Source organism: Pleurodeles waltl, chromosome 6, assembly GCF_031143425.1.
Source record: "Pleurodeles waltl isolate 20211129_DDA chromosome 6, aPleWal1.hap1.20221129, whole genome shotgun sequence".
Lineage (NCBI taxonomy): Eukaryota > Metazoa > Chordata > Amphibia > Caudata > Salamandridae > Pleurodeles > Pleurodeles waltl.
The window spans coordinates 1203362274-1203379719 of record NC_090445.1 but is presented as its reverse complement, the minus strand read 5'-3'; the positions used below and the strand labels follow the sequence as shown (position 1 = coordinate 1203379719).

Below are 17446 nucleotides of genomic sequence, written 5' to 3'. Positions count from 1 at the left end.
TGAGGTCCTAAGTTTGATTTTATGTTGAAAATCTTTTAAGACCCCTAGACTTTAGGAAACACATCTGAGAATTCATCAAGTATTTGGTAGCCAGTGACAGATTGGCTTATAGCTAAGCTTATAGCTAAGACCTGTTCTGGGTTATTGGGATCCAGTTTGATTTCTAATTCCTTTTGATGCTGCCATCCTAGAAGGTAGAGACCTTCTTCCACTATGTATATCTTTCCTACTGTTGATCGATTTTTTAAGGTGATGCATGACTTCACCATACCCTTGAGGAGCATGGGATCTTTAGTGTAACCACTGGGTGGTATATCAGGGGTTTGTAGTATTATCTCATCACTGTTTGACGTTGATTTGAAATCAGAAATCTGGTTAGTGTACATAGGGGGCATGAATCTGTAAACATTTTTACTGTTTACCATCCACAAACATGTTACATTCAGGGTAATTAATTTGATTGATGGTATTCCTGTCATTCATTTGGAGGATTATTTTCTTTACTACTTGGGAACACTCTTCTGAAGCCCTAATTTAATTTCCTTTTCCATTTATGATCATGTCCCTACATACTCTAACAAGGGGGCCTTTTTTGTTACATTTCCTGAATGTGGCTGATTTAGCTTAGCAGTTGGAGTAATTAGCTAAATGATTACTGCTGATAACATTTAGGTTTGTTGTTTTTCTACTCATTTCTAAGATGGTACTCACTTTTAGGATCAATCTTTGTTTTTATTTTACACACTGTAGTTTTTTGTTCCTCATCTATTATTTCAGAGATGTATTCAAATGTGGTAGGGCTTTTTTATTTCTTTTAGACACATGACTGTGTGTTCTATACATGTCGCAATTTCAATGGCTTCATTTAAGTTGGGTTGTTTTTGTAACAATTTCTCTTGTATTTTCTTGTTGTTTGTGCATCGTACTATTTGATCTCTTATTAGAGAATCATTTAAATCCCCAAATTCACATACATTTCTTAACTCTCAAAGTACTGCTACGTAATTAGTTATACTTTGTTTACCTCAAGTGCGCTGAAAAATGTATGACATTTAAGTAAGATGTTGATTTTGTCCCCAAATTGGTTTTCTAGTTTTAATAATAGTGATTTGCACTCGTCAATCTATCATCCCCTACAACACAGCACAAGAAGCCAGAAGCACTCTCCTCAGGTATGTGGATTACTGATCCTCTCCCCATTACCTTGTTCTGTTTTAATAGTACACCCCATGAAGCTGTAATGGTTTACAATACGCCATACAAGGTAAGTAAGCTCATATGACCGCTCTAGTGGTGATGTATGCAAACATAATGGGTCACTGTGTGTTATGCACACAAGCATGGAGCGGTATCATCTCACACAAAACGTTGCTTGTAGATAATACTATGCAAGTATGATTGTTGGCCAGATGGCAAAAGTATTGCAGGATAGACACTATACGGAGACGCTCCACTTAGGTATGGGCGTAATATGGTTGCAGGTGAGCAACGCGATCACCAACATTATGGGAGACACATAGACCTTACTTAACACAGGTCTATTCAGAGGACAGATTTATACATGTGTGGACTACAAGTAGATAACTCAACTTTCACATACACTAGATGCACGGGTGTAATGTGCTAAGTTTGTGTGACACTGTCATGATTTGTATCCATCTATAATTGGAGATACAGCGGTGGTAATACTATTTCAGCTAGGGATGACCTTCACGGTCACTGCTTGTCAGTAATTAAAGGAAGAGGTGCAGCTATGTTAACCCTATCACAGCAGACTGGTTAAGAGCACCTGGTCACAATATGCATGAAGTGGATGATATGCATGTGATGTGTGGCTCATGTGTTTCACTTGAACTCACACTTTATGGGCTCAATGTAATTCTGAGAACTGGATGTTTCATGCTGACTCATAAATGAACACTGCATGCTAGAGAAACAGTATGCTCTACACGGAACACGGGTGATGGCACTGTAAATAGCAATACAATAGACGACACATTCAAATTTCAACGTAGATGTTTAATATCACCTCAGGGTTATACGTTAATTTTGCCAGATAAGCTTAGAATATGTCAACTCGGGAATAGCTACTCACTGGGGTATGCATTAATTTACAGAGATGGACACTAGCAATGTAGGAGAACGACCCAGCAAACACAACAAACAGGCGCAGCAAGGTAAGAGATGAGCACTCACATAGAACCTAATACACCAAACCCATTACTTGATATCATTAAATGGAGATCCCATGAAATTTTAGGAACTACAGTTAAATACATGAGATAGCAAGAAGGACTAATTCTATGTCACAGAGACACCAGACCAGGTGAGCCCTGTTCTTTTCATGACATCTGAACCCAGGTGACTCTCTCAGATTAACAACCTCAAACGGCCATTATTTGGTAATTTTGGGTGACTGGAAAACTGTTATTAGACTTTGGGCGTTTATGGATGATTTAAGACACTTACACTAAGAGGTACCCTATTTTGATCAATAATACGTACTATTGACTAAGGTATCCCTTGCACACAAGGTGATTTGGGTCACCTTAGCCAATGTGATGGTTCTCTTGCAACATCCTACTTAGGAACTCTTCCTTTAAATCATGTACATTTATAATTGCAGCCCTAAAGAAGTCTGCTGCAACATCTGCAGCATGACACAAAACATGTGTTGGCTTGGGCAAATTTGAGAGACTTTTGTGAAAATAAAGACTATTGATACCCCATACTCAACGAGCACTCATTTGGAGTGCTGAGACCTAATTTTGTTTTATTTGGACCTGTTCTAGTGGGGAATGATTAGGCAGCTCTTCGTCCTCCTTGAGCACCGGACACTTGAGAGCATCTTTGGATATAGACAATTGGAGCTGTCTCGTCACTGTAGCGTGTGCGCCTTCGCCCTCAGCCACCAGCTCCTGTTTTTTGTATCATTAACTCGCTGTTTTTTTAACGTTTATCCTGGATTGCCATCAAAATGGTATGAAAGCATTTTAATAATAGTCATTTAATGGCTGTAAAGAACCCACCAGCAAGGGGGATAACTCCACACAAAAAAAAGATAGGACAGACTTATCTTTTTATGTGTGGAGTCTCCACCACAAGTGCAAGGACTCCACAGTCAAAATTACTATACCAAAAAACAGTAAACGTATAGCAAAGTGTAAGTTTACCTTCATAAATCAGGCCCACAGTGTGCCTCAACAAACCAGGCAAGTATGATCCTACCACTTTTGAATGGTGGGCAAGAGCAAGATCTGGGGATTTAGGCACAGATATTACCAGATGAAAAGGGGAACATAACAGCAGGGTATGTTTAACATCGGGCTATTGAGGCTCATTCTTTATAACCTAATGGGAAGTTTGTCACAGAGTGCTGTAGGATATCAACGTTTTAGGTGTGTTCAAGAGGAAGTGTGACAGTGTGAGCATGTCAGCATGCCAACCCTAGAGAACAAATCAGGTGGTACCGGACATTGCGAGATTATAAAATTCAGGGACCTTTTTGATTCTTGCTTTATGTATAGGCGGCTGGGATTAATTTAATATTGTTGTCTAATATGGGCCTCTGAAATTTGTATGTACTATAACATAGTGAGTAAGGATACAATGAGGCTTAGGTAGTTTTGACTGGACAATGGACATACTTACAAATACTCGAAAGGTTTATCTTTGTTATGAAATGACAGAAGACTTTGAATATATTTTTTAATAAGTGTACAAAGTCTGCGTCCAAGTAAACAATAGGAATTGTGTAGAAAGTAATCCCTAAGAAAACATTTGCGAAACTTAGATTTAGTTATCCAGATTTGAATCTCATTTCTTTGTCAGCTACATCAAAACAACATTGGGGAGATGTTGCCTCACCATGGTGTTTGTGAGATTATTTCCTGGCTTTTAAGAGTGAGGCACACAGTGGAAGGTCCATGATTAGAAGGAAAGGTGGCATCCATGTCCTGGCACTGGAAGCACAAGTGTGCTATTTGTACAATATGTGAATGCAGAAATTGATATATATATATATATTCTGTCATCAAAGTATCCCCACTTTGCTTTTAAAGAGGGAATCTTGTGTGTCTTTAGCTGGCAAGAGACTCAGCTACAATCACTCCAGATAAAAAGGGTAACATGAACTGATAACATTTCTCTCAATAGGCATTTAGCCTGAGCACTGCTATCCAACAGCTTATTTTAAAGATTAATTATCATGCCATCACTAAACCCAAGGAAAAGATAATCAAACAATCTCACCTGCATGGTTAAGGAGGGTATCAAGTTCTTCTTTGGCCACAACAATTCTTAGCCTGTCACTGCTGTCAATGACAAAGATAATTGCCTGACCTTCTCTGCAAAACAAGAAACAAATTTAAGTTACTCAATAAATAGGGTTGGAATTTAAACACTGTATTGTATTTTTGTGTGACTGTTCTGATGGTAGTAATAATCACTTCTGCTAAGAGCTGCAACATTTAAAACATTTCACAGTGGATACTACGTGCCTTTGCACAGCTTGCTTCAGCACCTCACAATGAACACTACGCCACATCTTGTTCTCTTGTAGAGCTCGTCATACATAAGACCATCAGCACATGAAGGAAGTGGCAGGTCAGTAGATAGTGGTAAAAAACTGGAGTCTAGGACTAACGGAGGAGTGCAGTAACAGAATGTTACTTACCATGTTAGCATCTGTTTGTGGCATCTACTGCTGTGGATTCACATGCTGTGCATGCTCCTGCCATCTAGTGTTAGGTCTGGATGCATTCAAGTTGTCTTCGAAGACGCCTTTTGAGACACGAGGAGAGTGACTCCTCCTCTTGGTGATAATGCGCATGGGCATTGTCTCAATTGTGAGATTGTTTTCCTGCCTGGCAGGTGAGGATGGAATTTGAAATGAAGTGATAAGTCAAGAGATGTCCATGCATAAGGGGGGAAAGATATAGTAGGAGAAATCGCAATGGCCATAGGTGTCAAGGGAGGAAGGTAGGCCCATGTTAATTAACAGCACGACATGCCGCAAACAGATGCTTTCAGAGTAAGTAACATTTTCCATTCGAAGCATTAATGGCTTTGGATAAACATACTGTGCATAGACTGTAAAACGGTCCTCCCCAAAAGTAGTGGCTAACCTAAGGTTGTTGCAGTTGTTTGGACAAGTGTACGTAACACTGCCTAACCTTTGTTAGCTTGTTGACGTGCTAGAACATTCACACATCAGTGTTTAGTGAAAGTGTGTGGTGTAGACCAGGTAGCTGCTTTACATGTGTCAGCTACTGGGATTTTTCCCAGAAAGGCCACAAAAGCCCATTCACTTCGAGTAGAGTGTTCTCTAGGAGGAGGTAAAATTCTCTTAGCTTAAGCATAGCATGTTTAAATGCATTTAACTATCTTTTTGGTAATGCCTTATTTGGATATAGCCAAAAAGAGTTGTAGTACATGAAGGCTCTTTCGACACCTTGTATGGGGAGCTCGTTCTGCAACAGAGTCTGGTTGTGGAAAAAAAGACCGGTAGGTTGATTGTTTGATTGAGATTGAAAGGAGAGACTTTGGGAGGAATTTGGGGTTGGTGCAGAGTACAACTCTAGAATAAGGGTTCTTCTAAGGTTAATGCTTAAAGGTAACTAACACGCCTGAGTGAGGTAATAGCAATTAAAAATGCCACCTTTCAAAAGAGAACCTGAAGGGAGCAAGTGTGAAGAGGCTCAAACGGAGGGCCCATGAGTCATGTGAGGACAATGTTAACATTCCATGAGGGTGGGGGTGGGACTCATTGTGGGTTTGAGACCTTCCATGAAGGCCTTAATAACTGGTATTCTGAGGAGAGAAATGTGTTGTCTATTCTGAAGACAGGCAGCTACTATAGCTAGATGTAATCATATGGAAGTGAAGGCTAGGCCAGAGGTCTGTAAACAAAGCAAGTAACAAACAACGTTTTGTACTGTAGCCTTAAAAGGTTCTGTTTGTTTAGAGTGACAATAGCAGACAAACCTCTTTCATTTGGCTGAGTAGCATGCTCAAGTGGTAGGTCAACAGGATTCCCTGACACTGGCCATGTACTCAGGAGGAAAACTGAGGTATTCAAATTTTATTACCTCAGGAACCAAATTGCTAGGTTGAGGGACTTGGGATCCAGGTGCCAGATTTCTCCATGGTTCTGCATGAGAAGGTCCGGGTCTGGCCTATTGGAAAGCTTCTCAGGGGGAACTTCAGAAAGGCTGAGAAGAGTTGTGAACCAGTGCTGGTGAGCCCACGCGGGAGCTACCAAGATGAGCTTGTGAGACGTTTGTCTGAGCTTCTGAACCAAAAATGGAAGAAGGGGAGAGGAGGAAAAGCAGATGCAAATATCCCGGACCAATTCCTCCATAGTGCATTGCTGCTGGACTGTGTGTGGGGGAACCTGGAGGTAACGTTTTGTCCTCTGGTGTTGTCTGCAGTTGCGAACAGACATATTTGAGGGAACCCTCATCTGTGAAAAGTAACAACGGAGAGCTTACGGGTGAGTTCCCACTCGTGGACTTGTTGCCACATCCTGCTGAGGTCAGTGAAATTGTCTTTTCCCGGAAGGTACTCCTCCAAGAGATGGATGTTGTGACAGACAGCCCAATGCCAAATGGTCTGATATAGTTGAGACCCTCCCCCCCACCGTTTCTGTAGGTAGTACATGGCTGTCACATTGTCCATTAGGATTAGAACAACCTTGTCAAAAAGGGGAGGTAAGAATCCTTTCAATGCTATGTGAAACAGCTAGAAGCTGTAGGTAGTTGATGTGGAGACCCAGGCATTTGGTCTCCCACCGCCCTTGTACTGTGAGATTCTGTAAGTATGTACTCCACCCCAGGAGTGATGCATTGTTGTAGCAATGAGGTGCGCAACAGGATTGAGGAAAGGCTGCCCCCGTAACAGGTTTTTGGTGTTCCACCATTACCAAGAGTGATAAGTGTGGTGGCGATCATCATTAGATCATCCCAATGACCCTGTGCTAGAGACTATTGTTGAGTTAGACATTCTTGCAACGGACACACGTGTAGCCTTGCATGAGGTACTATGGAAATGCGGGAGGCCATCATACCTAAAATCGCATGACTGTCCTCACTGTAATCTGCTTCTGGTTGAAACAATGGGATGAGTGTATTAAAAGAATGGATCTTTGCTTAGTTGGGATAAGCAGGCCTATTTCTATGTTCAGAATAGATACTAGAAAAGATGGGATCTCCTGTGGTTGGAGATGGGATTTGTTGGCATTGATAGTGAAGACCTATTGGCACCCATTAATCGTGAAGTCCTATTGGTTGTCACCTGTCTGTGGTTTTTGACACTGTTCACAGGTGGAAGCTGTTATAAGCCAATCATCCAGATGTGAGAATAAGTGGAGGCCCTTGTATGCCCAGATGAGCAGCTACCACTGCCAGACACTTGGTGAATACCCTAGGTGCAGTAGTCACTCCAAAGGGGAGGACTTTAAATTGGCAGTGACTTCTTTCTATCACAAACCTGAAATATTGTTTATGTTTCCAGTGTACTGGAATGTAGAAATAAGCATTCCTTAGGTCTAGTGCCTTGCTGGAGAAGCCGAATGACATCCTGAAGAGTTAACATATGTAACTTCTTGGGATAGGATGTATTCATTTAGGGGCCTAAGGTCCAGAATGGGCCTGAGGGACCAATCTTTTTTGGGTATGAGGAAGTATAGTGAGTACACTCCTGTACCTTGCTGATGTTTGGGGATGGTTATATAGCCCCTTTGAAGAGGAGGGGTTTGACCTCCTCTTTTAGCAGTGTCTGTGAAGTGGAATGTTTGGAGGTGTGGAAATGAGCTCCAGACAATAACCATGTTGGATAATGTCAAACACCCACTGGTCTGAGGTGATGTTTTGCCATGTAGGTAGAAAATCCTGTAGACATCCCTAAACATGTGTTATATGGTCATGGGGGATAACTAAGTCACTGTTTGGTGGGGGTGCTGCTCCTTTTGGGAATCTACCCTTGCATCTGACTTTGGAGTTATACCCTCTTTAGGATCCCTTGAAGTAACCCAGGTACGCTGATAAGATGTGGATGTGCCAGAGTGTGTTGTCTTCGATCCTCCACAGTAGTAGAGGTGACAAAAGGAGCCACAGGGAGCTGGTGCTTGTAGTGGCGATTGTTTTCGAGCATATCTGTGTCCTTCTTGATTTTGCTACACCTCTGGCTTAAAGACAGAAATAGATAACCACACATGCTTCCATAGGAGAATGCTTGTGTTGATCCCTCTAGCTGCAGTGTCAGCAGAATCTAGGGCACAACTTATAGATCTGTTGGATATAAGCTTGCCATCTGAGACAAGTTCTTCACCCCTTTTCCTGTGCTCCTCTGATGTCCTAGTTGGCCCAGAGGTCGTACTTTGGAGAGATGCCAAAAGTTTCCTCTCCAGAACCATGGTCAACTGTGCCAGAGTGTGGAAACCTCTGAGGTGAAATGTCAAGTGAGTCCCCTGAAGAATGAGGCAGAGAAGGCGAAGGCAAAAGAGGTTAGATGGGTGGTGGTGATGGTGGTACAAGAGGTAAAACGCTGGTAGCCTTATCAACTTTTTTCTGTGTTTTCACAGGGATTGGAGTGTCGAGGGCTTCTTGGAATGATAACTATCACTTGGTTGGTGGAGCAGCAGCAGATGAAGGGCAGGCAGGGATGCGGCCCATATGAGGATGTGTGACGATTTGTTTTTATCTGGAATCCAGCTATTCTTGCAGCCGATGGAGGATTGGCTTGATAGGTGCACCGGAAGTTGCTATTTAACAGGGCTTTGAAATGTTCAGATCCAAACTTTGTTTCCATATCGGTACCAAAGGTGTGCTCGGTACTGAAGCAGTGGGAGTTGCTGAGGGACAGTCCAAAACCAAAGCTGCTGGAGACGAAGCACCTGGCTTGGAACTCTTTTCAGCACCATGCCAGGGCAGCCAAACCAGCTGCTTGGTGCCCAACATGGGTGGAAAGCAGTGTCAGACGGACAGCGGCCTGCTGTCCAGAGGGGCCTCATGTTTTTGTTTTTATTTTTTAAAAAAAAGCTGTTCAGGATGGTGTCAGGGTGGGGGAGGGATACCATACTCATAGATTGTTGAGTTGGGGGAAGGTCTTCCACCTCCAGATCGATCTCCAGGTTGGATCCAGCGCTCCTCTTGATGGAAAAAGCCTCTTCCCTTGCCACCAATAGCAAGGGTTTGGTTCTCCCTCTGCGTTGCAGAGACAGGAAATGTCTGGTGTTTTTTCCATGCTCCTGCACAACATCTCAAGTCGACGAGCATAATGGTCTCAGAGATTTTTTGGAGAGGAAAGAGGGGTAAGCGATGCAATCAGCCTTGCTAAGTTCCTGCGATCTCCTGTCGATCCAACACTGTCCTTGATGGAGAAAGCCTCTTCTTCTGCCGCGAATGGAGAGGGTGTTGTTCTCCCTTTACGTCGCCGAGACCGAGAAGGTCCAGTGTTTGTCAGTCAACACAAGCTTTATTCGATCAACAGACCATCAAAGCAATACAAACAATAAATATCAATATAAAATAATACAGTTTCATTCTAAAACCAGTGTCCAACAATAATAAAAACCCGGTTGCCCCCATCTCATCTTCCTTAAAATTCATTACTTACATAAAGGTTACATATGCGCCATGCTGCCACTAAAAACTTACAGCATTAATTAAAACATTGGAGCAGTGGCTTTTTAAAACCCTCAAGGCTAAAACACATTTCCTTATCTTCATTTCCCGGCAAATTTTGCGGATCCATTTAGACCTGGGGGATGAGTATACAGGGCAAAAAAACATGAAGTGCTCAACTGTTAGGTAATACCACACACGGGACAAATATCAGATGTGGCATTTGGTCTCCATCTACTCGTCAAGGTCTTCAATGGCAATTTCCCAAAGCGAAATCTAGCATATAGTCCTTTGCCTAGTATATTAGGTATTATATCTAAGTATGGTTCGAACTGTGGGTACCCTTAAAAATCAACAAAAAGATTGGTTAAACAACCATGGGATTTTCGGCTAATACAGTCATTTCGTACGTATGACCAATAAACACACTTCAATACTTTTACATGAGATTTCTACAGTTTGTAGGGATTCTCCCAAAAATCTCCTATGCCCAAGGTACAGAGCCAGCTGGATACATGCTTAACCCATGGAATAGTAGTAGAATTTGGAAACTTTAACAGTTCTAGAAGTGAGATCCTATATACAGCCAATTCAGGAAAAGACCACAGCCTTACCCAGTATAATAAGGGTCTTAAAATAATTAAGTCAGCTATCCGTTTTAATCCCAGGTCTAGGAACAATGGAATCAATGGGGTACTGGGAGGGCATGCACATAGAGCCCTCGCAAAGCTGTTCTCACCAGTGGTTATCCTATTACTGTTGAAAAAGTCCCATATCTCCGATCCACAGACAGCAGTTCCATGCGCCTTGGCCACATAGAACTTGACTGCTGGAGATACAGCTTTGGCCATCGTACACCTATAAAAGCGCAGAATGGATGCTGCACTATGTTGCAGAAGTCCAGCACTTTTGCTAACCTGTTCTTCTCAATGTAATTTGTCTGTGAGCCTCACATCCAGGTAATCAATAAAGCAGACCTTATCCAAAGGATCACCATCTAATCTAATAGTGAATTTCTTCCGTGGTCCAGAGCGCAATTCCAGCAATTTCGTTTTTTTTAGAATTCATCTCCAAACCATAGTTCCGACAGAATAGATTAAATCTGTCAACAAGGATTTGTAAACCAATGGGGGTCTTTGAGATGAGAAGTGAGTCATCTGCAAAGAGAAGAATAGGGATTTTCTGGGAATCCAAAGTGGGAGCATCATTCTAGCATGCCATCAAAACCTGCACCACCTCATTGATAAAAAGAGAAAACAGAAGCGGTGCCAGCACGCAACCCTGACGAACGCCCCTATTTATGGGGATTTTGTCGGTCAGTTCGCCTTGATTGCCCCATCTCACTTGCGCATATGTGTCTTCGTGCAATCGCATTAATAATTGAATTATGTTAGATGGAATCCCTATTCTATATAGTACTTCCCACAACTTCTCTCTTGGGACCAAATCAAAAGCTGATCCCAAATCAATAAAAACAACATATAAAGGTTGTTTTGCCAGAACTACATATTTTCAGTATAACGCGGCCAACCTGAAAACCTGATCACCGTACTAAATCTAGGTCAAAACCCTGCCTGAAGGGAAGAAATAATTTGGTGCTCCATGACCCAACTCGACAGTCTACCTAGAAGTTGTTTGGCAAAGAATTTTTGTAGATTATCTATGAGACTAATCGGTCTAAAATTTATTGGGAGTTTAACATGACCCTTTTTGTAGATGGGATTAATTTCAGAACCCTTCCACGTAATAGGAATCTGTCCTCCTGCAGAAATTTTGTTTGAGAGTGTATTAATGAATCAGGTCCACACAGCTGGCTCAGATCTATAAAGATCACCTGGAATCTTATCTGGTCCTGGAGCTTTACCAGGTTTTAAAGAGTAAATTGCATCAGCGGTTTCTTTTATAGAAAACCAAATGTGGTCCTTATAGTCATATTGACCCCCACCTATGGGGGCGATGGCAAAGTTCACATCTGACAAGGAGGGGGGGGGGGGGGGGGGGGGAGTCTTGTTCCACATCAAAAGTATCAGGGACCACAGGAGTATTGATTTTCTCATAGAGGCGAGAGAAGTGTTCCACCCAGCTTTCGGGTTGGATATGATTCCTTAAATTATTCCTACCCCCTTTCTCTCGTTTAGACAGCAATTCCCAGAACAACATATTATTATTGGATTTCGTGGCTTCCAACAACTCCTGCCAAATAGAGTCTTCCCAAGATTTCTTTGCTCGTAAAATAGTCTCCTTGTAGGCAAGTCTAGCTTGTTGTATTTCCCCCAGGATCCCATTCATAATAGCTTTTTTTAAAATCAGACTTAGCCCTGGAACATGGTTCATCAAACCATCTATTGTTTGCCGGGATCCCACCTCGCGATCTTACCCCAGCCTTTTTGTAAAAAATACTTTGCAATTTAACAACCATGATATCATGTATGCAAAGAAGTGGGATATCCGTAGAATCGTGATGTTCATAAACTATCAAGTTGTTTATAAACGTTTGATAAATCTCACTTAACAGATAGGGATTCAACATCACCTTTGGCCACCCTACCTTCATAGATGAATTATTCAAAACAGGAGAGGGAACCACATCTCAGGTCCACCCTCATATCTTTCAACAGGGGCCATAATCTCACATCCACTAGGAAATAATCGATAACACTTGTCATTAAGCCTGTTTTGAATGTAGGTGCAAAGTTTGAATCAGAGGGCGTACTTCCGTTACAGGCCCTAAGGCCATACTTTAAACATAGGGAAGCCAACTGGACATCCACTCGAGAGCGTGGACAAGGGCGATCACTATTCAACTATGCAATCCCCCACAATTCATCCTCCTCCACTGTTAAACCACTAAGCAACACGGATGGTTCAAAGGTGCAATTTACATCCCCAGCTACGATTAAATAAAATTTTGTTTGTAAAATATCTAGAAAATCAGATAGCAGGGTTAGGGTCTGAGACTCTGATCCGCGAGGAACAGATCGGGCATAGACATTAATAAGAATTACATTAAACTTCTGTTGAAACGAAATTTGCAACCCCATCAAATCAACACAATCAATTTTAAAATCTTATAATCGCATTGCAGTTTTTTGTTTAAAAGAATTAAGAGCCCCCCTTTTGCACGACCTGTCGCCTTTACTGATAGTTGGGTAGGAATGTTGAAGGAAAGAAACCCATCTACATGAATTCTATCCTCAGCCCAAGTTTCTTGGGAGAGACATATATCTTGAGGGTTTATATATGTGAGCCAATCTAAGTCGTCCAGTTTCCTCGCAAGGCCAGCTAGATTCCAAGCCATTTTTGTCTAGCTCAACTCCATATATCTGGGGACTAACATCCTCTGGAATCATCTCGTCAGTAATTGGCCCATCGAGTCTGTTCATTTGTGGCTCCTCTAAACTGTCCCTAGAAATACTTCTTGTGGTGAGAACAGTCATACAGATTTGGACTGCATGGGTTCAACAGGCTCAAGGGGATCCCTCCTAGTATTGTGCGCCAACTGACCATGTGCAGGGGCCTGGCTTACATCATCTAAATCGGACGCTAAGGTAATGCCTCCCTTTTTTTGTCCCCTATGCTGATGAGTACGTACATCAAAAGCAATGAGTTGGTCCACCAAGGTCTTGTCGAAAAACTCAATTGAAATTACATCGTAGTTCGACCCCAAAGGACTCCATCTCTTGGCTTTGGAGATGTCTGAACGTATAACTGAAAAACAGTTCCGTCGGAAATGTAACCAGTGGGTGACCTTGTTAATCCGGGACTCATGGTCCTCAACTAACCCTGGCAACAACTTCGGAACATTGTTTAAAAAAAGGGTGTTATTTCTGCACTTGGTACCTAAGCTTTTTGTCGACATGGCTGGGGTCACTGGAATATCTATAGGAGGAGGTAACACAAATGGAATCGCAAATAGGAGGGGGTACAGATAACCTACTAACATCAGAGAAGGTACGGGCCCCCTTGCCTAGTGTGTTAGTAATAGATTTACACCTCCTAGATGTCTGACAGCTCAAAGGAGCAGAAGGGCGACCAATATTAACAACACAGTTCGCCGTAGAGGCCCCATCCATAGAAATATTATTGGAACCCAACCGCTTATTTTTTAGATTATCCACAAGGGGTGTTTGATTGACCTCTGTATCAGCCATATATATCCCTTTACTTTGGGGGTGGTTAGCTGGTCCCCCATGTACAATAGAGGTGGACGGAATCGGTTCAACCGTCGTGATTCTTCCTTTTCCAACCACCTCTGCCAATTGGCATTTGCATTCACATGGATATGCCATTTTCCCCTGCAGACATTTAGCTAGCTGCAATACCAAGTTCCCAACTTCATCATCTCTCTGCAGAATAAGGGACATGTTAGCTTCACTGACGGATTGCTCAGGAAAAACTGTGGTAATAGGAATATGTGGAAGAGTAGCATCCTCAATATCTGGCTCAACCGTAGGATGTTCATGGACCCTAAACAGATCACCCTCCTCAGCCAGGGGCCCAAACCGATTTCTACAGGGTATGTTGGGAGCTAGCCTTTTCTCAGGGCTCAGTGGAAAGTGTATGTTTTCTACGTCTTCTACTTGGGATGCCCCCTGTCTGAGCGAGAGGTTACAAGCACTGCCCACGGTTCCCTGGGAAGAAAAATGAGTGGTATTGTTTATGTTAGACGGGTTCCCTCCTCCGTCAGTCTGAATAACAGAGCCAGAGGTTTGGCCCTTCTTCTTCTTTTTATTAAAAAACTCTTGGATCCTTTAGGTTGTGGTAAAGCCTTCTTTGGGGGCAGGGCTCCATTGATAGCCATTTTGCTATTCAAAATGGGCTCCACTTCCTCAAATAGCAAATCTATCTTGTCAAGGAATTTAGGGCCACATCCAATGGCCTTATTAGCTAGTTTCCTGGTACGTTTTTTCTGTTTTTTTGGTGTCCTTCAGGGGTACCGGCAAATCGACAGCCTTCCTCTTCCCCATGGATGCAATGATAATAGATAGCAACCCAGTAAATAATGAAATGCAGTTCTTACTTGTTTATTAAGTCTTCTTCAAAGAGAATAGGCCCGGCCTGGCCTTGATCGGGCGAAGACGGGGCGCGTCCTTTATGTAGCAGCTGCGAAGAGCAAAGTAAGTCGGGAAGGGCGGTCCATTCCCCCGGCAACTGGTAACAAGCGCGTCCCGCGAGGGGCGCATCCTTTATGTAGCAGCTGCAAAGAGCAAAGTGAGCCGGGAAGGGAGGTCCTTTCCCCCCGCAACTGGTAACAAGCGCGTCCCGCGAGGGGCACGTCCTTTATGTAGCAGCTGCGAAGAGCAAAGTGAGCCGGGAAGGAGGGTCCGTTCCCCGGCAACTGGTAACAACAAGCCAGTGTTTCTTCCATGCTCCTCCGAGACACCTCGAGCCGACAAGCCCGACTGTCTCGAAGAGTTTTCTTGGAGCAGAAATAGAGGCAAGTGACACAGTTGGCTTGGCTGTGTTCCGGCGTTAGGCAGAGGTTGCAGATCTGATGTAAGTTGGTCCAGGGGTAGTTTGTGTGGCAGCAAGGGCACTAATGGTAGGGCATCCGTTCAATCACCAATGGGGCATTCTCAAGAGATGCAAAAGAAGTGTGAGTGGCCCCCGAATGGTGAGGCCCCTCGATGGACTGCAATCAAAAGAGACTAGGCTCAAATAAAGTCTAACAGAATGTCAATATGCTAGGGAAAAGGGAAATGGGATCATAAACTATATTGATAAAGGGGAAGGTACCATGAACTGAAAAGAGCACCCCAACGATGTTGACCCGGAGCACTGGAGCACACATCCGAACCCGACAGCGGAAAGAAAACAATCTAACAACGGAGTCAATGCCCATGTGCATTATCACCAAGAGGAGGAGTCACTCTGCCTTGTGATTCTAAAAGACGTTTTTGAAGAAAAGTCACTTGCACACATCTGGACCCAACACTAGATGGCAGAAGTATGCACAGCATGTGTATCTACAGCCAAGCATGCCTCAAACTTTATGGCTATTGGGTTTGGCACTCTCCTATTCCCAGTTTGAAAGATCAGTTTACAAATGTATGGAAAAGGGGACAAGCTTCAACAAGTCAAGCTTCAATTTAACATGTTAAATAAGTGTAGTATGCAGGGGTTTGTCCGTGCAAGAATCTCAGTCTAGTGAAGGCTAGCTTAGCTGATTCTGCGTGCAAACATGAAGATGCTCAGAGCAACTTAAATGTAACTTTTGCCAACATAAATGCTGGCAAGAATTTTCACAAGTAAAATATAATACCAGAGTTACCTTTCCCTAGTTATCAGACTAAGGGTAAACAACTTTGCTGGATCGCAGGAAACCCTATTATGTATAGGCATATACATGCCTAATGTAGACAGAAGCCTCTGCTAAGGATTTTGGAACTCTCAACAGATTGAGAAGCACAAGAATAGAAGATAAAAATCTGATTCATATGGGCAAATATCCAGAACACTGGCGCTTGAAGACAACAAGCATGAATACAAAAAGATCTACCCATTGGATCAAAGAGAACGATTGGAAACTTGTTAGCTATAAAAGGCTTTATTACCGGACCTATGTGAGACTTCAACGGAAAGTAGTGCATGTTCCTACGTGTGTCTCGGACACAGTTGTCCTTCTGACTGGGCAGGAACCAGCCCATGCAATAAAGGAGGCAGCATCTCTGGCCCCTACGAACATAGGACCTATCTGTTTAGTGGTTAGGTATGTAAGTAATTACATTGGACATGTTTAAGTCTGGAATTGGTAGAGACATGCTTAACCAAACTTAAACACTGTTCCCACTGTTTGTCCTGAAGAGCCACCTCCAGCACATTCTTCTAATGAGCCTTTAACTCCAACAACGGTGTGCGTCCATTACAACGTATGGCACTATACAGGCTAGTAACTCCACACATAGCCCTCCTACACCACTCTATAACTAACGCATGATGTGGAAAATGGATGGAAGCAGGACTTTGCATGTGGGAGGACCTCATTACTGATACAACCCTTTACAACTCTGAAGATTAGGTAGACAACATTGGTATATCAAAGAGTCCCTTCTTCCTTTACGCTGCTATCACTCGCCAATTGCATCAGATCACACCTGCATTCTCCTGATATCAGAGGAAGTACGCTAGGGCCGGCCAGAGGAAACATTTAGGGAAAGGTGATGGTAAGGGGGGAAAAAAAGAAAGAAGGATGCATTTTTTTGTTTTCCCTGGTAAGTGGTCTTTAGCTGAGGACAAAATTATAGAAGACATTGTGCAGGATATACAACTGCCTGGCAGCCAAGAGCCACTGCAAGCTAACACTGAAACTTCCAGAAAATCAGTCATTGTAGAGCTTGGTAATTCTCATTAACTTGAGAAACCTCGACTCCTCTCCACACACCTGGTTCCTCCCACTTCATCCTCCTCTCGTCTGCCTCCCACCCTCCTTTCCCTCCCTCCCCTCCCCATCCTTGCTCTCCCCCCCACAGTGCCCCCTTTTTTCTTTTCTCGTATGTTGTTTCAGGTTTTTCTCTCCCCTGCCTCCATCCCCTTATCCTCCCATCCATTCCCTGCCTATCGTCCCAGCTGGCTTGTTCCCCGTTGTCCACCCCGGGCTGGTGAATCCCTGTTTGACTGTGTCCAGGGCTGGTGCATCCCTGTTCAACTGTGTCCCCACTGCATTCTTATGGTGCGGACATGTGTCCAGGGTTTGTTCAGCTACCACAGCATTCTATCATATGCTGTACAATGTTTTCCGTTATGTTTTTCTTCTGTGCAAAACCTGAATAAAGAATTGTGAAACAAAAGACAAAACCCAGATCAGCTGGTGGCTCAGCCGGACA

At 43.1% G+C, this 17446-nt stretch overlaps 1 protein-coding gene across 3 annotated transcripts in view; it reads right to left on the bottom strand.

Annotated features, from left to right (window-relative positions):
• ARL6 (ARF like GTPase 6) overlaps positions 1-17446 on the bottom strand; it is an 811945-nt gene that overhangs the window by 267040 nt on the left and 527459 nt on the right. For all 3 annotated transcript variants that reach the window (XM_069240507.1, XM_069240506.1, XM_069240508.1), the window contains one exon: positions 4252-4346. In XM_069240507.1, coding sequence (XP_069096608.1) covers positions 4252-4346 — 95 coding nt within the window. The remainder of the gene's footprint in view (positions 1-4251; positions 4347-17446) is intronic.